This window comes from Lemur catta, chromosome 13, assembly GCF_020740605.2.
Source record: "Lemur catta isolate mLemCat1 chromosome 13, mLemCat1.pri, whole genome shotgun sequence".
Lineage (NCBI taxonomy): Eukaryota > Metazoa > Chordata > Mammalia > Primates > Lemuridae > Lemur > Lemur catta.
The window spans coordinates 22,768,873-22,790,914 of NC_059140.1; the positions used below are offsets into that span (position 1 = coordinate 22,768,873).

The 22,042-nt window shown below is 40.5% G+C and overlaps 1 protein-coding gene across 1 annotated transcript in view; it reads right to left on the minus strand.

Moving 5' to 3' along the window:
* Positions 1-21,062, minus strand: part of UBAC2 (UBA domain containing 2) — a 174,994-nt gene extending 153,932 nt beyond the window's left edge. Inside the window, exon 1 of the mRNA XM_045567087.1 lies at positions 20,890-21,062. Within this exon, the coding sequence (XP_045423043.1) occupies positions 20,890-20,920 (31 nt within the window). The 5' untranslated portion in view covers positions 20,921-21,062. The remainder of the gene's footprint in view (positions 1-20,889) is intronic.
* Positions 21,063-22,042: the final 980 nt, after the last annotated feature.

Sequence of the window (22,042 nt, forward strand, 5' to 3'; positions counted from 1 at the left end):
GACCTGAGGATGCGGGTCTTACAGTTACCCAGTGGAAGAGAGTTCCTGGCAAAGGAAAACACAAGTACCAATGGTTTGAGGAAGGAACATGCTCGCTATGATTAAGACACGGTAAAGGCCAGGTGCAGTGGCTCATGCCTGTAATCCTAGCACTCTGGGAGGCTGAGGCAGGCGGATCCTTTGAGCTTAGGAGTTCAAAACCAGCCCGAGCAAGAGTGAGACCCCGTCTGTACTAAAAAATAGAAAGAAACTAGCCGGACAACTAAAAATATATAGAAAAAATTAGCCGGGCATGGTGGCACATGCCTGTAGTCCCAGCAATTTGGGAGGCTGTGGCAGTAGGATTGGTTGAGCCCAGGAGTTTGAGGTTGCTGTGAGCTAGGCTGACGCCACAGCACTCTAGCCAGGGTGACAGAGCGAGATTCTGCCTCAAAAAAAAAAAACAAAAACAAACAAAAAAAAGATACAGTAAGGCTACCAGTGCAGCTAAAAGCAGAATGTGCACAAGACAAACAAGTGGGATATAGGCTAAAGAAATGAGGGAGCAAACAGTGTAGGGCCCTATAGGCCACTATAAGGACTTTAACCTCTCCTAAGTGTGACAGACATTTTGGGGCTATAAGTAGAGAAATAACATGATCAAACATGTTTTTAAACGATCGCTTTGCCTGCTTAACTGAGAAGAGGTCACAGGAAGGCAAGAGTAGAAGAGAGAAGACCAGTTAGGAGGCTGTTAGGGTAACACAGATGATGCTTGACCAGGGAGGTTTAGGTGGAGATGATGAGGGAGATCAGAACTGGGATATGTTTTGAAGGTCCAGGAGGCAGGATTTGCTGACTAGATGTAAAGTATGGGCAAATGGAGACATCAAGATGGCATGAAGTCTTGTTCTGAGCAACTGGAAGAACCACTGCCAGTTACTGAGATGGCCCTTACTGAGATGCCATACTGAGATGTTTGTGACAAACATGAATCAACACACTGCCTCCTCCAGGGATGGAGTCCCTGAAAATACATGAAAAAAAATCATGTGAACTAAACATGCGCTCTGTGCAAACGTCACATTATCCTTTGTCCTGAATTATTTTTTTATAGCACTTAACAGCAGACTTAATAGTGACTCATCAAATTCATCAAATCTGATTCAAACAAATTATATGATACATCTTATTTTCAGTGCCACTAAAAAAGAAAGAAACACTGCCAAATACAATTCTAAGATGTCACCAATTATAGGGCACACTTCAATTTTAAAAACATTGTAGAACAAGGGCATTTTAGTATCAAGGAAATAAGTTTCTTTGTGTATTGCCCAGCACACCACCTTCAGTCTCCATTAGAATATAAGCTTCATAAGGCCAGCAACTTTGTCTGGTATGCTCACTAGTATCCCTGGTGCCCATAAAGGCAGGCAAGAAGTATTTGTTAAATGAAAGGTGACTGATGTATAAGAGGTACTCAAATACTTACTAGTGAGAGCAGCCCAAGTGAACACTGGCAGATGAATGGACAAAGGGGTAAGCAAAATGTGGAATATACATAAATGAAATTTAATTCAGTCTTAAAAAGGAAGGAAATTCTGACACATGCAACATGAATGAACACTGAGGACATTATGCTAAATGAAATAAGCCAGTCACAAAAAGACAAATATATGATTCCACTTACATGAGGTACCTAGAGTAGTGAAATATATAGAAAGTAGAATGATGGTAGAGGCAGGAGTGAGGAAGGAATGAAAAGTTGTTTAATGGGTACAGTTTCAGCTTTGCAAGATGAACAGAGTTCTAGAGATCGGTTGCACAATAATATGAATGTACTTAATACTACTGAAATGTATACCTAAAAATAGTTAATACTATAAATTTTATATTAGGTATATTTTACAATTAAAAATTAAAACTAAAAAATAAATAAGTACTTAATGAATTAATAACTGATCCTATTTATACAATCATTTAAATCCTATCCAGGTCTAAACAAACCCCTAAAAATGCAGATCTGATAACTTAAATCTGATAACTCTACCATTAAGCCCTCCTCTTAAAATGAACAAAAATCAGACCCCAAAAACTTATATGGAAAGCAGTAAGATAAGGCATAAATATCCAAGAAGTGCCACATCACAGGATAAATATACAGTATTATTGCAAAACTCACTGATCAACTCAAGATTCATGCATTTCACTACATAAAAAGTTTACCTAGAAAACTAACTTTAAATAATTATTAAATTCTATTTAATAACATGCACACTTAAGTATTTATGGACAGTGTGACTATAAAAAATAAGATGCGTTGATCAAATAGAGGGATAGATAATTAATCAAGGACATACAGTAAAATGTTAATTGCAGAATCTAGGTGGTGGGTATATAGGTGTTAACTGTACTACACTTTCAACTTTTTGGCATGTTTGGAAATTTTTATAATTAAAACATGGGGGGGCACAGTGAATCACAGAATTTGAGAGCTGAGAAAAGACTTCAAAATATATGAAGCAAAAATTGATAGAACTGAAATGAGAAACAGATAAATCCATAAATACAGGTAGAGACTTCAGCACTCTTCTTACAGTAATGGATATCGCTGTTATAGATTGAATGTGTCCCCTTAAAATTCACATGTTGAAGCCCTTGTGACCATATTTGGAGATAGAGGTAAGTAAGATTAAATGAGGTCACAAGGGTAGGCCCCTAATCCGATATGACTGATGTCCTTATAAGAAGAGGAAGAGATACCAGGGATGCTTACACACACAGAGGGAAGACCATGTGAGGATACAGTGAGAAGAGAGCAGTCTGCAAACCAAGGAGCAAGGCCTCAGGAGAAATCAAACCTGCTGACACCTTAATCTTGGACTTCTAGCCTCCAGAACTTGAAGAAAATTAATTTCTATTGTTTTAGGCACCCAATCTATACTATTTTGTTATGGTAGCCCAAACTGACTAGTATAATCATTAAGGATAGAGAAGACCTGAAAAACACTATCAACCAGTTGACCTGACATTTTTAGAACACTCCCTCCAGCAACAGCCAGTTATACATTTTTTCAAGTGCATATGGAACATTCACCAAAACAGACCATATTCTGGGCTGTAAAAGATAACAAATTTAAAGGAACTAAAATCATGCAAAGTATGTTCCCTGAGCACAACAAAATTAAATTAGAAACAACTGAAAGATGGAAAATCCCCCCAATATGTGAAAACTCAACAACACATTTTTAAATAATATTTGGGTCAAAGAGAAAGTTGCAAGGGAAATTAGAATATATTTAAAATAGAAAAGTTAAAGTACAACCAAACAAAATTTGTGGGTTGCAACTAAAGCAGTGCTTAGAGGTAAATTTACAGTAGTAAATGCTTACATTAGGAAGAGAAAAGGTCTTAAATAACAATATAGATTATAATCTTTGAAAAACTAGAAAAAGAAGAGCAAATTAAATCCTAGGAAAGCAGATGGAAAGAAATAATTAAGAGCAGAAATCAATGAAATAGAAAAACCAAACTATAATGGAAAAAAAATCACTAAAAGAAAAGCTGATTCTTTGAGAGGATGAGTAAAATTGATAAACTTCAAGCAGAACTGATCAGGTAAAAAAGAGAGAAGACATAATTTACCAACATCAAGAATGAAGGATGAGACATCACTACAGATCCCAGAGACATTAAAAGGATAATAAGAGGCTGCAGAACAATATGAACGTATTTAATACTACAGAACTGTGTTCTTAAAAATAGTTAAATGCTAAATTTTATATTATGTATTTATCACAACTAAACTCTTTTTTAAAAAAAAAGAATAAAAAGGAAATATTAGGAAATACTTTATGCCCATAAATTTAATAACTTAGCCCATACATAGAAAAATTCCTTGGAAGACACAACCTACCAAAGCTCATCAAGAAGAAATAGATAATTTAAATAGTCCTGCAGATACTACAAAATTGAATTCACAGTTATAAGTCTTCCAACAAAGAAAACTCTAAGCCCAATGGCTTCACTAGAGAGTTACAAGAATTTAAGGGGAAAAGAATACCAATTCTACACAAATTCTTTTACAACATAGAAAAAGAAGAAACACTTCCCAATTAAAGTTATGCAACCAACATTATACTGACACCAAAACCTGACAAAAATATTACAAGAAAAAAAAGACTGATAACCTTTATGAACATAAATACAAAATTCTCAACAAAACATTAGCAAATCAAATCCAGCAATACATAAAAAGAACAATACATCATAACCAAATGAAGTTTATCCTGGATATGCAAAGCAAATCAACCAATATAATTTGCTATATCAACAGACTAAAAAAAAACATACTATGTAACCCTATTCTCATCCTGCCCAATTATCTGCTTATTCTATGAAACCAACTTTTTGTCAATTCATAAGGCTAAACTGGCCACTTACTGCTGTGTAGTTAATGATAGGCTATCCCTTTGATCTAACCTGCTATTACTACTAATACTAACCAACTAGTCACTACTAAACCAACCAAAGTACTCAGCACAGCACTTTACATGCACTACCTTGCTCCCGATGCTCACAGCCACCACAGGGCCTACCCACCTGCTACACCCACTACCCAAAATGCTCTTTCCATGTCCGGCTTATTCTCATCATTCAGTCCTCATTTCAAATAACATCTTCTCAGAGTGGCCTTCCATCATGACTTTATTGCTCTCGAGTACAACATTCTGCATTATTTATTTCATAGCATTTTTCACTACTTGAAATTCTTCTTTATTTGTTTCCTTCTTTGTCTCTTTCATCAGAATGTGAACTCTAAAGGCAGGGTCCTTGTTTGTCTCACTCACTGCTATATCCCCATACCCAGAACACCACTTGGCACGTAGTGGCCCTTCAGTAAGTAGGTGATAAATGAATGAATTATATGGTTTAATCCTCAAAATAACTCTATGAGGTAGACATGACCCTCCTCAAATTTATACATGAGAAAACTGTGACTTAGAGAGTATGTCACCTCTCCATGACCACAAAATATCTTAGCCTGGGATCTCCCAAGAATAAAGGGCAAGACAAAGGCTTACACAAGCAGATAGTTTATTTTGGAATGTGATCCCAGCGAGCAGGAGTTAAGGACATAGGAATGGAAACAGGAAGGGAGAGTCCATACAAGGGTACATTGTCAAGTTGGTAACCATGAGTGACAGATGCTTGTGATGGGTACTGGATCTCGCAGGACTTTTCTAAGAAGCCTTGTAAATGTGTCTCAGAACTATCACCCAGGGAAGTATTTTTATCCATCAGCTTCAGTCCTCAATAGTCTAGGGTAGCCATAGAAAGGAAGCTCCAAGGGAGAAACAGAGAAATAAGCACAACCACCAAACCAGACCAGCTTACACCAAAAGGGACTCTGTAGAAACAGAAGGAGAGGTGAGGCTGAGCACACTGAAACAGCGCACAAGAAGAGGTGTCTGATATAATGGCTAGTGAGTGGAAGGAACCAGCATTTAAACCTTGATAATTTGACTACAAATACAACTGTGTCCTATGCTACATTTCACATAGCTCCACTGCCCAAAGATACTGTCACCTGCATGGTGGATTTTAAGTGAAAGACACACAGTCACAAAGAGCATTAACAGAAATCAAATTGGTACTCTGTTTAACAAAAGTAAATGTACTTGTGAATGGAGATACAAAAAGATTGCAGTCTGGGGAAGGTGCAACACAGATTGGTGGGTACATACTAAATGCAAAACTTACCAAAAGTTTTAAATACATATAAATATAAACCTTCTAATCTAAGAGATTTATTTTTAGGAACTTAGCCCAAAGCAACTATTAATACTATAGACATGCACAAAGATTTTGCTACAAAGATACTCATCACAGCACTGTTTATAATAGTGAAAAAACCATAAACATCATGAACCTCCAACAGGAAAATGGGTAAATTATGTTCTATCCATAAAATGAAATAATATTCAACATTAAGAAATAGGCTGTAGGGGGATGGGCGGGACACGGACAGTGTATATAACCTGAGCCTTTGTACCCCCATGAAGAGCTGAAATAAAAAAAAAAAAAAAGAAAGAAATAGGCTGTAGAAAATACTTCATACCTTGGAAAAGATATTCCTAAATAGTAAGTACAAAATATTTCTAGTGGTATATAAAAAAATACACAATACATAATTATATATAAAAATAACACATAAATACATGGCTTTTTAAAAGCATGTATTGAAATATTAACAGTGGCAATCTCTGCTCTGTTCATGGAAGATTTTAATTTCTTATAAAAATTTAACAATTCAAAAAATAATTATTAAATAGTTACTAATTCAGGAAAGAGGTCAATATGGTAAATCTTTACGCACTGAGATGGGGCAAGTCACTAGTTATCTTCTGGCCTGTAAGCGGAGCCAGGAAGTCGTCCATACACACAGAACCCAAGCAGTGATCAAACAGAAGGTTTAAAAAAATAGTCACTACTCTACAAGAGGTCTTTCCACCTTTAAAAAATAGGGATGTTACAAATTTTGAGAATAATAAACAATGCATTCATCTAAAAGTAAAAATACAAAATATCTATGGCAAAGATAATACAAAACACCATGGCCAGGAGCAGTGGCTCACACCTATAATCCTAGCACCTTGGGAGGCCAAGGCAGGAGGATTGCTTGAGGTCAGGAGTTTGAGACCAGTCTGAGCCAAGAGCAAGACCCAGCCTCTATAAAAACCAGAAAAATTAGCTGGGTGTGGTGGTGCATGCCTATAGTCCCAGCTACTTGTGAGGCTTAGGCAGGAGTATCACTTGAACCCAGGAGTTTGAGGTTGCAGTGAGCTAGGATGACGCCACTGCACTCTAGCTCAGGCAACACAGAGAGACAACTGTGTCAAAAAAAAAAAAGAAAAAAAAAGATAATATTAAACAGCAAAGTTTAATATTTCCTTTTGGGTCATTTACCTCCTCTTGTTTCTCTTTGGTATAATCAAAGTACACAGCCATTTTTTTGTGACAATGAATACCAACCAGGCTTGGGTGACTATGTATTATCCTAAAATAATAATTACAATATATATGGATTACCTTATGCCAGGCACTGTGCTAATAAAAGCACTTTCCATGTAATACCATCTCAGCAAATGCTTACAGTAATCCTGACACAGGAATTAATTATCCGAATACTCTAGGTGAAGAAACAGACCAAGAAAGGTTAAATAACTTGCTGAAGGTTACAGCTAGTTAGTAGAGGGACTGAGATTTGAACCTAGTTCTGCCTGACTGTAAAGAAACAACTTTTTTCTAATATATAACAAGAAAATAACTTTATATGCTTACTTTTTTAATACTTAAAATGGATCTTTTTGGTTCCTCAAAACATCAAACAGAGAACTACTCTATGATCCAGCAATTCCACTCCTAGCAATATACCCAAGAAAACTGAAAATAGGTATTCAAACAAAAACCTACACACAAAATGTTCACAGCAGCATTATCACGACAGACAAAAAGTGGAAACAACCCAATGTCCATCAACAAATGGATGGATAAACAAAATGTGGTACATTCATACAATGGAATATTGTTCAGCCATAAAAGGAATGGATCCAGATATATGCTACAACATGGCTGAATCTCAAAGACATTATGCAAAGTGAAAAAAGCCACACACAAAAAGCCACAGATTGCATGATTCCATTTATATGAAATGTCCAGAATTTAAAAATCCATAGAGCTAGAAAGCAGATTAGTGTTTATCATGGACAGGGGGGAAGGGAATGGGGAGTGACTACTTAATGGGTACTGGGTTTCTTTTGACATGATGAAATGTTCTCGAGTTGGAATATGGTCAGTATTAACTGCACCAACAATATAAAATGTTTTGGAAGCCAATAACTGCACATTTAAAAGTGGTTAAAATCGTGAATTTTATGTTATATGAACTTTTACCTGAATAAAAATATGTATCTTTGGGGTGTCAAAGACACTAACCACAGGTCTTGCAAAGTTCAGCCATGAGGGCTGCTGCAGAAGCATTCTAGCTGAATATAGACTGTGGGGGAGCTGCCCAGCAGCTCTGCCTGCTCGCACAAGGCAAGCGTGTAAAAATACACACGTCAAAAAGCCCTGTGTGGTTCACACCCTCTAAAGAAGGGGCCACCGTATCCTACCACAATATTGGTTTTCCCATTTCTGACTACTGAACTATTTGGTAAACTTCTCAACGTTCCCACAAGAATGAGGTGATTTGTGTCTCATGAAGTAACTTTCTTAACGGTTTTTCATCAGAAAAGGGCTAAGCCAAAAAGAAGAGTAGAAATCCACAAAAGTGCAGGAAGCCATGCATTGCAAGGACACCTTCTGCTTCTACCATGATTTATTTCTCAGGTCTCTGAGCTTCCTAGAAGAAAACCTAACGAAACTTTTCTTCAGTGACCAAGTTAGGGAGGAATGAGTGCCTCCTGGTGACCATCTCAACAAAACCTGTCCGGGGATCAAAAGGCGCCAGATTTATTTTTGTTACACCTGTTTCCCTAGTGTATTTGGAAGTAAAACACTGACAGCCATCCATGAATCAGCTCCTGTCCCTAACACACCAGAGAGAATTCAATGACACTGGTTGCCTTCCACACTGGCTGCTCCTTACGCAGGTCCCCAAACAACTGGAGTGCCTGGCTCAAGACAGCAGCCAAGAAACACTTGTTACTGCACGGTGGTTATAAAGTTCATCAGCAAAATAAACAGGAGAAAGTGCTAAGAAGTTTCCAGGAGAAAAAAAAAAAGGAGAAGGACTTGCCCTCTGGATACAAAAATGTGTTCTACATCTAAAATATTTAGACAGTGTGAATTAGGGTTGGAAAAAAGAGTAAGCACTAAAATTTTAAAAAGAAAGTTTTAAAACAGCATAAAACACAGAGGCTTGCATGCCAGAGAAAAGAGTGCCAAATCTGCAAGTCTCCAATAATGGCATTAGGCTCTGCCACTGTGCGGGGCACTAGTCGGGTTTATACTTCTTAGGCAAATTTTATACAAACATTAACCCTTTCATTAAATGTAAAAAGCAGTAATTGTTAAAGGTGCTAATTAGACAAGAAATCCAATTATAATTAAATAATAATTTTAAAAGTCAAAAGGGATTTTAAAAATTATGAATCTTATACAAAAATAAGAGATAAATCATTCAACAGTAGAAGCAACTCTGAAGAAGTGAATTAGGAAGCTTGTAAAAAGTTTTGGACCCACATAATAAACTGTAAGAAAAGAGGAAAAATAATTTTTAAATGGGGAAATGTGTGGTTAGTGGCAAGAAAACGTCTTATAAATTCAAGTGCCGAAGGAGGCTAGGCACGCGGTGAAGTAGGGGAAGTCGCTGACAAGAAGGCAAGCACATGCTCAGTGTGGTGTAGTCACCTACCAACTCAGCCCTGATCCTGCCGGATCGTCTACCTCAGAAGATAACATATCTGGACTTTGGCCTGATATACACAATTTTAAAATGGTGGCAAGTAACTCTCCTCCTCCTCTCCTCGCCACCCCAGAGAGCAAAGGAAACACATGTTTCCAAGCATGGCCTACAGAAGCACCCCTGAAGTTGTGTCTTGGCAAAATGCTAAGTCACAGAACGGCAAAAAGGCATCAAGCTGAGTGTGAGAAAGTGCTGCAGCTGACAGCTGGTCAACAGACCAAGGAGGGTTCCCTGTGTTCAAAGACCCAATGGATCAGAATCAACTACAGAAGGCGGCAGCAAGGATGTCAGAGCTATAAAAACAGGCTCTAGAACAGCCTTAAGGATGAACAGGAGGCCATACTTGCTTCAGCACGTTTTTAATGTACATTAATTTGGTCTGTTTTGAGAAAAGATGGCAAACAAAACACACGTCCACAAGGTGGAGAGACCTGAGTCTGATTTTAAAGCTTCTGGGGATGCAAGGGACCCCTCCCACTCCTAACTGGTACAACAGCATAAGAGAACCAAGCTGAAAATCCCTGGCAGTTTCTATGTGGCCTAACCTGCTTGCGAGATGAGGTGCCAGAAGCTGCTAACATCTCCAACCACTGGTGTTGAGAAAACTGCCCAGTTGAAGGGGACAAGCAGCCCCACTTAGATCTCAAACACTAAAATTAATACTAAAAGGAGTGAAAAAAAGAAAAAAAAATGAAATAAAAAAGACAGCTAGATAACATTCCAGTTTAAGATAGACTCAGGACATTGGTCTACTTTTCCTCCCTTGCAAAGTGTATACTGAAATAAAAGAACCCTCAAAACACCAGAGAAATGCGTCCTTTCAAATGAGTCCAGAGAACTAATCAATAAATACCAGGCCCTGGGGAGGACCATAGGCAATTATCAGAAGAATTTAGAGCATTTCTCAAAGTTCAGCCATTCCCACCCCAGCACAATTTCTGCCATGTCCCAGTACTACCTATCCTATTATTTAATATTTTTCTTTAAGTCACCTTAGTATGACTTACATAAGAAACGCGTTTCAAAGGTAACTTCCTGTCACTACAGTGAATGGAAAACAAGCGTCACATTATCATCAGTAGGTGCTAACTATAAAAATAAACACACTAATAACAAAACAAAGTTATTAAATTCTAGCAAAAACTGTTGTTGATGGAAAGGTTGGGCAGGCCTCCTGTCCTCCTTGTTACAATGGGAAACTAGCCACTATGGAAGGTCTTTCAACTACTACCAAATCAAGGTTGTCTCTCTGATACAATCAGGACTAACCAGACTGAAAGGGAGTCACTGTCTTACTTCTGTTTCAGTGGTATCTACACACAGCATCCAGTCATCCCCAAGAGTGTAAGTGCCACCAAGTAGGCATGATAGCCAGGCCTCAAAACCCATCCCCAAGCCCACTCTTCTCACATACTTTCTCACAGCCATTCACTTTACCACCCTAGCTGGAAAGAAGGCTTGGCCCCCAAAATAAAACCCGAGAAACTCTCCAAAAAAGAAAGAGGGCAATCTGCTTAAGGAGGACACTGAGGGGCTTGGAGGTCTGAGAAAAAGTGGGAGAGAGCTTAGGGTAACTTCAAACCTCCAAAGATCACAGCTGGGGGTGACAGGGAATGGAAGAGGATAGAAATAAGAAGGGCAGCTCCGTTCAGGAGTAAAATTCACAGAAGGACCAAGCCCACATAACTTCTACAGCTGCAGGTGGTTCTTGCGGTCCTCTGCCCACCACCACCTGCTCTCCACCTCTGCACCTGTACAGAAACCAGCCTAGTCATTTGTCCTGCATACTAGAACAGAGCCTACAGTCAGCCCTGCCATTTAAGGTTTGGGCATCCTCAGGGAAAAGATCTACCCACAAACAAAGAGGAAACCCACACGAGGTACTTAAGAATCCAGTTATTCAGTACCATACAAGATTGGCCAAGCAAGGATCCAGAAAGTTCACCATCTGTGTCCTTCTATGAAAAAAGTTTACTCTAGGAGGGATGCCAGGAAAAACAAAATAAAGAAGATGCCAAGAATGATGCAAGATTCAATAAACAGCAGTAGTTGAATGTGAATTTAGAGTCATGAAAACATATCAAAAGAAATTAAAGAGACTCTTTGGAGCAGCACAGGTTTTCCAAGCTAGGGCTCTATTTCCTTCCATGACTCCAATCACAAGCCGTGGTTCTGCAATAAATATACAATCATAATAATGTTAGTACAGTTATTGGTTTTGACCTTCTATATAAAATCAACCTATAGACAAAATGTGGAAGGCTTAATTGCCATTACAGAACAGCCTATAAACACACCAGCGTATATACAACACATACATTAACAAGTATAGAAGAGAGGTATACATGTTCCTGGGCTAATTATTTTTACAGGAGAATTCAGTGATTGTGCCAAAAACTGATACAGCAAAAACTAAGCTTTCTGTTCATGATTTAAAATTATTAATATAAAGGTAATCACTACAAGTGGTAACCAAACCAAAACTGAAAGATGAATGGCTAATAAACACAAAAGAGAAAGAAAGTTCACTTTCCCAGGCATTCAAGGAAATGCAAACATCATTTTTTAATCTCTCGACTGACAAAAATTACTTTAAATTATCATGATCAATCGTTACAAGAGTTTGGTGAAGAAGATACACTCACTCCTAAACTGCTGAAAAGCGAAAATGATACATCCTTTCTGGAAGGATTTAGCAATACAGATCAAAAACTTTAAGATACTCCTACTCTTTAACCCTGTAATTCCACATTTGGAATAATTTAAAAATTATTTAGTAATTACTAAATTTAATAATTTAGTAGAATAATTTAGAATAACAAGCACTAAATTATCAACAATGGTTATCTGGGTGGAGGAGAATTACACAGGCCTAGTACTTTGTACATTATGTATAATATTTGTGTAATTTTTGAATTTTTTTCAGCAAGCATATTTCAGTTTTATAAGGTAAAACAAAAATAATGTTAAAAGTCAGCTTTGAAGATTATTAATGACATGGGGTAAATTCACTTAAGAAGATTAAATGAATAAAAGCAGAATACAAAACTGTGTCTAGTCCCAACTTTGCTTTTAAAAATGTTTATAAACATACACACATAAAGGAGGAAAAAACTTACACAACAGCAATATGTAAATAAAGATCAAGTCCAGGTAGTATAATGAAATGGAATTTTATGTTTCTTCTTCTAACTTATCCCCAATAAGTCTCAGAAACAGAGAATAAATAGAGAATTAACAGATTTCTTTGCTGCAGGGCTGCAACAGGCTTTGAAGTGTCAATTTGCATTGTCAATGTTAAACAATACAGCCAACAACACTGTTGACCTACTCGGCTACAGAATCCTTTCCAAATATTAGTGCCATGTGCTTTCCACTGTATCATGCTACACTGAAGGGACTAAATTGACCGAGAAATAACTGAGAGCAATGGAAATATAACTTATAAATTCTTAGGGAAAACATCTGGGAAAAAGAATCATGATTTAATTAAGGGTTGCATTTTAATGTAATTATAATTCTCACCTATACTCATAATTTAAATAAGGGTTAAAACTTCAGGAGCCCTTCATAGTACCAGTGTTCCATAAAGCACACTACAAAAATTGCTAGAGTAAATTATTTATGAGATATGCTTTATCAAGTTTCACTTATTAAAATTCTATGGAAATGCATTTTTAAAGTAGCTTGATGTAAGGTAGGTTCCCCTTTCATTACTAAAACTGATATTAAGACAAGTTGAAAATGGAAAAAGTTGGAGAAGGAAAATAACTCGATGAGGTGTGGGGAGGAGCATCCACAAATAAAAATAACTACAGAGCACTAGCTACTACAAAAAGATCCTAATTAGGTCATAAAACATCTCTACTAAAACCAAACTGGACCTTGGTTCTGATGTGGGAAGAAAGAGGGAGACCTGTGGATTGAAGGCCATCAGAAGGAACGTGGCAGAGCACACGAATAGGCAGCTGCCACAGTCCCAAGGGGAGGAAGGAAAAGCAACTTGCCAGGCAGGACACAACGCTGCTTTCCATGGCTGGGACACAGCTCTATTGCCAACCTGAGCTACTCTTTTCATCACGCGCCTGTGAGAGATATGCAGAGATAAACTTCTTTCAGGCTGAGAGGCAGCAATGTGTAACACTGAATGCAGGGCCAGGGTGTCTGGGTTCAAATTCTAGTCCTGCTCCTCACTACCGATGTGACCTTGGGAAAGTTCCTATATTGTCTATGTCTCAACTTCCTCATTTGCAAACTGGGGAGAATAAACATACCTATCTCACAGGGCTGTTCTGAGAATTAAATGAGTTAACTTATGTAAACTGCTTAGAACAGTGCCTAGCACACACAGTTTTATACTAATAACTCACACTTACTAGTTGTTGATCGGAAAAGTATAAGAAGTGCACAGGCTGGACGCAGAGGCTCACGCCTGTAATCCTAGCACTCTGGGAGGCGGAGGCAGGTGGATCGTTTGAGCTCAGGAGTTTGAGACCAGCCTGAGCAACAGTGAGACCCCGTCTCTACTAAAAATAGAAAGAAATTAGCTGGACAACTAAAAATATATAGAAAAAATTAACCGGGCATGGTGGCACATGCCTGTAGTCCCAGCTACTCGGGAGGCTGAGGCAGGAGGATCGCTTAAGCCCAGGAGTTTGAGGTTGCTGTGAGCTAGGCTGATGCCACGACACTCTCTCTAGCCCGGGCAACAAGAGTGAGACTCTGTCTCAAAAAAAAAAAAAAAAAAAAAAAATAGAAGTGCACAGATATGTAGAACTCTCATTTAAATTATGTTTCTTTTTCCCAGATATTCATCCTAAGGCTTACAAGATATATTGCTACTGCCATTTTCCATTAAACGGACTAAAGTTATGTCAATTTAGTCCCTTTAATGTGGCGTGATACAGTACAAAGAGTACAGACTTTGAAGGCAGGCAAATCTGGGTCAAATCTCAGCTCTTCCATATACTATTAGCTATGTGATCTTGGACAAATTATTTTCTGAGCCTCAATATACTTATTTGCGGGAGCTGGAGGGAAGCATAACAATACCTGTCCTCCTAGGGCTGGGCTGCTGTGGAAATAAATGTAATAACTTAAGTAACTTAAGTAAAGCAACCTTTCCTCCCTTAAACTACTGGTAAAATTTTAAATTGGTAACACCCTCTGGGTTGGAATTTGGCAGTATGCACCAAAAGTTATAATACACTTTAACTTTCTTTAACTTCTTGCAATATCTGAAAATTAAGATGCTCAGTATTACTATAATAGGAAAAAAAAAGGAGACGAGAAACAACCTAATTCTGCAAGAACAGCATACTAGGGAAATGCTTATGACAAAGGAAAAAAACCAGAATACAAAAAGAATACATACATAGTCATTATGATTACATTTTAAAAGATTCTGCTGAGTGAAATAAAAGTTACAAAAAAGTATTTAGTGTGATAAACTTATTCTTACTTATTTGATTATTCATTTTTGCACTAGAAAAACAGTATAAACTCTAAAATGTTAATAAATGCCATTTTATTTCTTCCTAGAACTTTTCTGCATTTCAGAATTTTTTTTGATGAACATGCACTCATTTTAAAATAACAAAAATCAGTTACTTTAAAACAAGAACATTAAAGTATAGGAGAAGATTAAAATTAACGAAATGCTAATCGTGTTTTTTCTCTATTTTCCAAACTGTCTAAAGTGTCTTTTTTTTAAATTTTTTATTGATACATAACAATTGTACATATTCATGGAGTACATGTTATATTTTGATATAAGCATATAACATATAATGACCAAATCAGGGTAACTGGAACATGATTTACCTGAAACATTTATCATTGCTTTATGTTGGGAACATTTGAAAACTTCTAGCTATTCTGAAAGATAATAAATTATTATTAACTATAGTTGCCCTATTGCACTATTGAATACTAGAACTTTTTCCTTCTATTTAACAGAATTACCCCCTCCCCAACACCTCTTCATTACCCCTTCCTACCACCCTTACCAATCTCTAGTAGCCACCATTCTATTCACTACCTCCTTGAGATCAATTTCTTTTAGGTCCCTTATATGAGTGTGAAAATGCAATATTTGTCTTTCTGTGCCTTGTTTATTTCACTTAAAATAGTGTCCTATAGTGTCTTTATTTTACATTTTTTAAGGCATCCTCCCTTAGGCTTATCCCTCCCGGGTTAATGTTTATCTTTCTTTCTTGGCTAAAATTTATGAATAAATAGTATATTATTTGGTAGTTTTAAGAATACAGTCCCCCAAAACTTAAGAAATACAGGGAATAACCTGTCCCTAAGAGTCAAGCTTTCAAGGCAGCTGTGCAGGGTTTGGGGAAGCCAAGCCTGGTCAGAGCAGAAGTGCATAAACTCTAAACTCACCCTTAAGGAAGCCAGCCAAATGATTCTTGGCCAGCAAAACAGAAAACTAAAAGATGATAAAATTGGGAGTTTCCACTCAGAGACCAAAATAGTAGGTCTGCTGCCTACCAAAGCGAAGCTCCACACCAAGATGCAGAATATACAAAGCAAAGGAATGCAAAGCAGTCCCAGGACTCTCAGGCTCCTCTCTGCCAGACCATGGACACAGAGCAGGAGTAGAATGTGAGAGTTCTCTATTTTGAAGACAGGACACTAGGAGGAAGATTTGTGGAGTGAACCACTGGAGTGCAGAGCACAGCCATGCCCTCAGAGCAAACTGCGTGGGGTCTCAATGGTCCTATTCCATGGCCTAAATGTGAGCCGTCAAGCTGGTACTAAAGAAAGCTGATGCAGCCTGAGTAGTAAATCAGGGGGAGAAGCCATGCTGACCACTGGGACCCACATGCAAACCAGGGCAAGGGATACACAGTTCCAGCAGAGCCAAGGTAGGCCACATGCAAGAGCCAGCAGAGAGATCATACTTGGTTCAGTCCAACAGTGCCCCCAAGCAGGCCAAAGGACCCCAGCAGGAGGAAATTGTAGGTAGCTCTAAGTTCCTAGGTGCTCAAGAAGAGTCACCAAAATAAATTAACCAAAATACAGATACATGGAGGTCAAGGGGGTAGCAGGTATGGGAGTCCGTAAGCGTCTCTGAAGAACCCACTAAAGCACCTGAAGGATTAAGAGTCAGCTTTAACTATGTGCCAGGCTCAGGGAGCCACAGAAGAACTAACCGAGTTCCTCACCATTCCTTCCTCTTCCTATTCCAGCCAATCTAGAACCTGGTGAGGTCAGACATAGGAAATCTGCAGGAAAGAGTAGAACAAAAAGTAGCAGAAGCCAATCACACCCTATTCTGAGAGGAGGTGGTTGCCAACTATAAGTCTTAACTGGGAGAAAGTGGGAGGAAAAGTCAGTCTTACCTTTGAATGGAGACTGAAGTGCAGATTAATATGCTGAACTGAGTACTTTTAATTTTTAAACTGAGCCTATGTTTCAAGACTTCTATTACCTAAGATCACCACCACAACTTGCATGGATGTGTGATCTTTTATTTACTACCAAATCCTAAGAATCTAGGAGAATGGCTGGCCCATAGGACTGATCACTAAGTATCCGATGAATTCAATGAATCAAAGAGTGAAAGGAAAGTCAGGAGGCCTTTTCATAAAGGCAAAAAGCTTCCCCAACTGAGTACATTTTAAAGAGACAGTGAGAGACAAAACTAAACATTTACTTGATCATCTCCCACAAGTTATGTATTCAACACCTTGAATGCATATTTAAGGAAGAATATGTCAGTAAGAACAGAGTCTGTTCCTCCCTGAGAGCACAAAAAAAAGAGCCACAGTGGTAAATGTTGTTGTCCGTTTCAGCATTCTCCTGGGGACAGAATTCAGGTTCCTGAGGCAGGACCTAAGCTGAAATGAAGGCAAGGCATGCAGACCCTGAATCACCCCACCAGTCCTTATGGCTTGCCTGTCTCTACAGTGAATGACCATCCACACCACAGGCTGACACCAATGGACCTTGAGTTCATCAAACTTCTCTAACTGCATCTTACCCAAGTCTCCCAAACAAATGTTTGAGATCAAACAACAGTTTCACTCAGAGCAGCTTTAGTTGTGTGGAGGGGCCAGAGCAGGCCTCAGCCAGCCTAGAACAGGTGAGTACGCTCCATGAGTACACAAGGACAGAGGTGCCAGGTCTCTGACAATCTGGATAAGACTGCAACTAGGGCAATAACCTACAGCTTCTAGACTGGATATGAAGAAAGAGATGCCAGAAATGGCAGTAAAAATCAAGATTTCTGATGTCCACATTAGCCTTTCTGAATCTGACCCTCCAGGGATGGGACCCAGGAATGTCTACGTTCAGAATGTACATGGTTGATTTTTTGCAACCAGGACACAGGCAGCATTTGGAAACCACTGCTCCATCACCAGGAGCAATCCTCCAAGTTCACCCCACACCAATGAGAAGCACACTTGCCTTGGGTGATTTCACCACACACCTCTCAGGAACTGCTTCCTCCAGCCATATCAGCAAGCCCCCAATTCATTCCCTCTTGCCTCTCTATCAGGCCCAGCCCAGGCTCTGTCCCTCACATAGGCCCTCTCCCCACTATTATGCCTGACAAACTCTTACTCATCCCTCAAAAACCAGCTCAAATATCACCAACATTGAGGAGTCTTCTTTAACAACTGTGCTTCTCCCTCCAGCAGCCCACACCCTGGCAAGAAACCCACAGCACCAAGCACAGAATTTGTTTAATTTCCTTTTCCCTCAATAGACAATGAACTCCTTGAGGGTGGGAATTATACCTGGAATATATTCGACATGCAATTAATGTTGGTTGAGTCCACTGTTACACACTGAATTCACTGTGAGGTCAATAAGTAATGGGAACACTTATTAATAAATGGAACAGATGATACATATATGACTCAACATAGAGCCAAGTGATAGCATTGTTCTATATGCAAGGAATCTAAAGTAAGCCACGAACACTGTTCCTATGCATTTTTACCCAATCACAATGGCATGACTGGGCAGACAGCAATACATTTTCAAAGGAATGGTCACAAATGCCCTCCCTCTCTCTGATTTGCTGCTCAGGCTGCATCAGCTTTCTTTAGTACCCTGAAAACACCCTTCTGTGCCTGTTTCAGAGACTTGGTGCTTGGTGTTGTTCCCTTTCCTCAAAATGAAGATTTTTCAGCAAACTCTGATATGGCTGGCTCCTTCACACCATTTGGGTATCAGCTGAAATGTCGCCTTCCCAAATATCTTCCCTGCCCATGCATGCTAAAGCAGTACCACACCCTAACTTCAGTCATTGCCATTACCCTCTTATTTTCTCAACATTTATCACTATATGAAATCATACTGATTCATTAGCCTGCATGATGTTGGTCTTCTTTATCCTGTTTGCCACTTTATCCTCTGGACATGGACAGTGTGTGGCTTATATTAGCACTTAACAGACACCTGTTGAATGAATGAATGGGAGAGAGAATGAGAGAGAAAAGTTTAACACTAAAACACCATTATGTACTAGTCACAAAATGTGGGAAATACGCAGGTGGTAGGAAATGGCAGGGATTTCTCCCTTGGAAGAGACTATTATTCACTACCTATGGAAGCAAGGGCAGGCAGATGTATTATCTTTCTTCAAGATACTTAGGAGCAGAACTTTGACTACAACTTCTTAAGGAAATCACTTCCCTCTCAGTGGGTAGCCTCACCAGAGAAAAATTTTAAAGCAAGTGCTAACACACAGACTTACCAAATGACCTGTCCCGTAAAAACTATACCCAAACTCCACTGTAAGCATCATAAACACCGGGGCAAGACTTGTTCATTGTTGCATTACCAGCACCTAACACAGCTGAAAGCCCACAGTAGCCCAAAATGTTTGTAAAATGAACACACAAGACACAGCCTTCTGGGGAATTGTCATCTTATTAACTCTCACACTGTGGATGCACTTATTTTAGAAATAGGCCAAGACAGCTGAGGAGGCGGTCCCTGGCCTAGGCCTCTCCTAGGGCAGCAGTCTAGCTCCCAGAATTCAATACTGACCAACCTATGCCACAGGTAATAAAGTATTGCCTTCCCCAGAGTCACCATGTATCAAATTTGAATACATTTTGGCAATACAATCTAATGACTTATACAGTACAGCAACCAATAACAGATTTCTCTTGACTTTTTAATTTTTTATATATATTTTGGTCAGCAATGATAGCTCAAAATGCTGAAAGAACTAAAATTGAAGAATTCTACTGCTAATAACATACCCACTAGTGTATGGCTTACTGTGTGATCCCAGGAAAAACACACCACATTCTTGAACTGTTAGCTTCATTGACAGTAAGAATGCTCTTCATCCGGAGGATAGTTTCAGGAAGATTAATTAGCTAGTAGTTGTAATATACTCCGGGTCCAATACATGAAAGATGCCGTAAATCAAGTTAATTATAAAACAAGGGAAATCATAAATATTTAACTCATTTCAAAACCTGAGATGTTGAGAAGTGAGAAAGATTTAAAATTATGCCCGTACCTCTGATACTAACTCACTACCAGACTAAAACATGTATTCTCAGAAAAAGATTCATGATATGCCCAATAGATCTCTAATATGTGGAAATACTGAACGGTTTATACTCTGGCAATGTTCACAAGTACAGAGATACGAAGTATTAACAGTGACAAGCAATTGCAAAATTATAGCTGTTCAGATAGTTCACTGCTGCTGTGTCAGTGCCTAATCTCAGTGCTGTTAGGTTAAGAGAACATCTTACAGAGAGTCAATTAGACATACTCAATGTCAGTGAGAAAAAGCTGCTTAAAAGGCTATATATATACTTCTCCGCCCCCTACCCGCTGACACTCCAGGAAAATATAGCAAAATCCTACAGCAAAGCGTGCGCTCTCTCCAAACGACTTCCTAACTTCCCTCCACTTTAAAGCACTTTAATCAGTTTTTATTTATCGAAAACTCCTCAGAGAGACCGGAGAAGCAACACATCTAAGTAAAACTGAGGGCTCAGTTCTTAAAGTAGAGTTGAAATGTGCATGTGGCAAAGAGTCAGTTCGGTCCTCAACACCCTAAATGAATGGGACGAGGTGACTGCGAAGGGGGCCGAGGCGCCCAGCATCGCCTCCACCCGGAGAGCCTCTCCTTTCGGCAACCGGCATGGGGCCGGGCCGCGAGAACCGAGGGAACCCAGCCCACCTCGGGCTCACAGACCTGGGCCGGGGCTGGGCGGGGCTTAGCGCCCACTCGCCCCTCCAGGCGGTACCCGCCGTCCCCCAAGAGCAGGAACTACCAAGGTTCGGGAGCAGGGCTGGAGGGTCGGCCCCCCAACCTCTTGCAAACCCGAGGATCCCCGCTGCCCCCAGCCTCCTCAAGGAGGTGCCCAGGGTGGCGTGTAGGTGGCGGCCAGGATGGCGGTGGCGCGTAGGTGGCGGCCAGGATGGCGGTGGCGGGTACTCACAAAGCCCACTGGAGCCGGTGCTGGTGAACATGGTCCCGCCGGGCCAGAAGTCCCCGCGGGGGCCAGGGGGAGGGAAGCGGAGATAGGGAGCCCGGCGACTGCGCAGGCGCACTCCCGGCGGGGCGGCAGCTCGGGAGCCCCGAAGCCTCTCCGGGGCTGCCTGACGAGAGGCGCATGCGCGTCCGCCGCGCACTCGCTCGGTCAGCGTCCTCCCTTCCTGCCGGGGAAGGGAAGTGCGTCCGCGGGGGGAGGGGCTGGCCTCTCCGGGGTTTTCAGCCGGCAGAGGGAGCCGTTTGGAGGAAAAAAGTGGGGTGGCACGGCGGGAGCGGAGGTGTAGCTCCCAGGGGCCGCTCACTTGTGGCCCAATGCCGCCCCACGCCTCGTGGAGCCGCAATGGCAGCGGATGCCTCTGGAACGCGGGCGCTAGGCACTCCTGGCGACCTCTAACCTCTCGGGAGACTGAACTAACACCCCTATTCTGCGCCTTCTGCGCACGCTCAGTTTTTCCGGGCAGTTCCGCAGGCTTGCCCCCGCGCGGGCTGTTGACGGCTGCGAGGGCAGTCGGAAATATAGATCCGATGCCGATGGAAGGGGGACGGGAGCCGGACGTTCCTTTCCGTTGCGGAGAGCAGGGCCGTCCAGCCGCCCCCCTTGTTCCCACGTGGGTCCCGCGCGGGAGCCGCACTCCGAGAGCCGAGCCTCCTGGTCCCGGGAGGCCCCACCCCGCCGCGGAGGCGGGTGGCCAGAGCGGTGGCGCGGCGAGGCCGGCGGAGCCACCGTGCTTCCCTGACTAATTCCTTCCAGACTCAGGCCACGTAATTTTTTTCCCCTGGCAGAATGAAGTTACTCTTCGCTAAAGTCAAGTCGCGATTTTGCAAATGAGTTTGAGCCTGAAAACTAATTTTATATTATGCAGTCGTTAAAAAAGTTTTTCAAAAGTTGATGTAGAAGTAGAGAGTAGGGCCGGGATGGTGGCTCATGCCTGTAATGCTGGCACTCCGGGAGGCCCAGGCGGGAGCATAGCTTGAGCTCAGGAGTTAGAGACAAGCCTAAGCAAGAGTGAGGCCTTGTCTCTACCAAAAAATAGAAAAAAATTAGCTGGGCGTGGTGGCGTGGAGCTGCAGTCCCACTTATGTGGAGGCTGAGGCAGGAG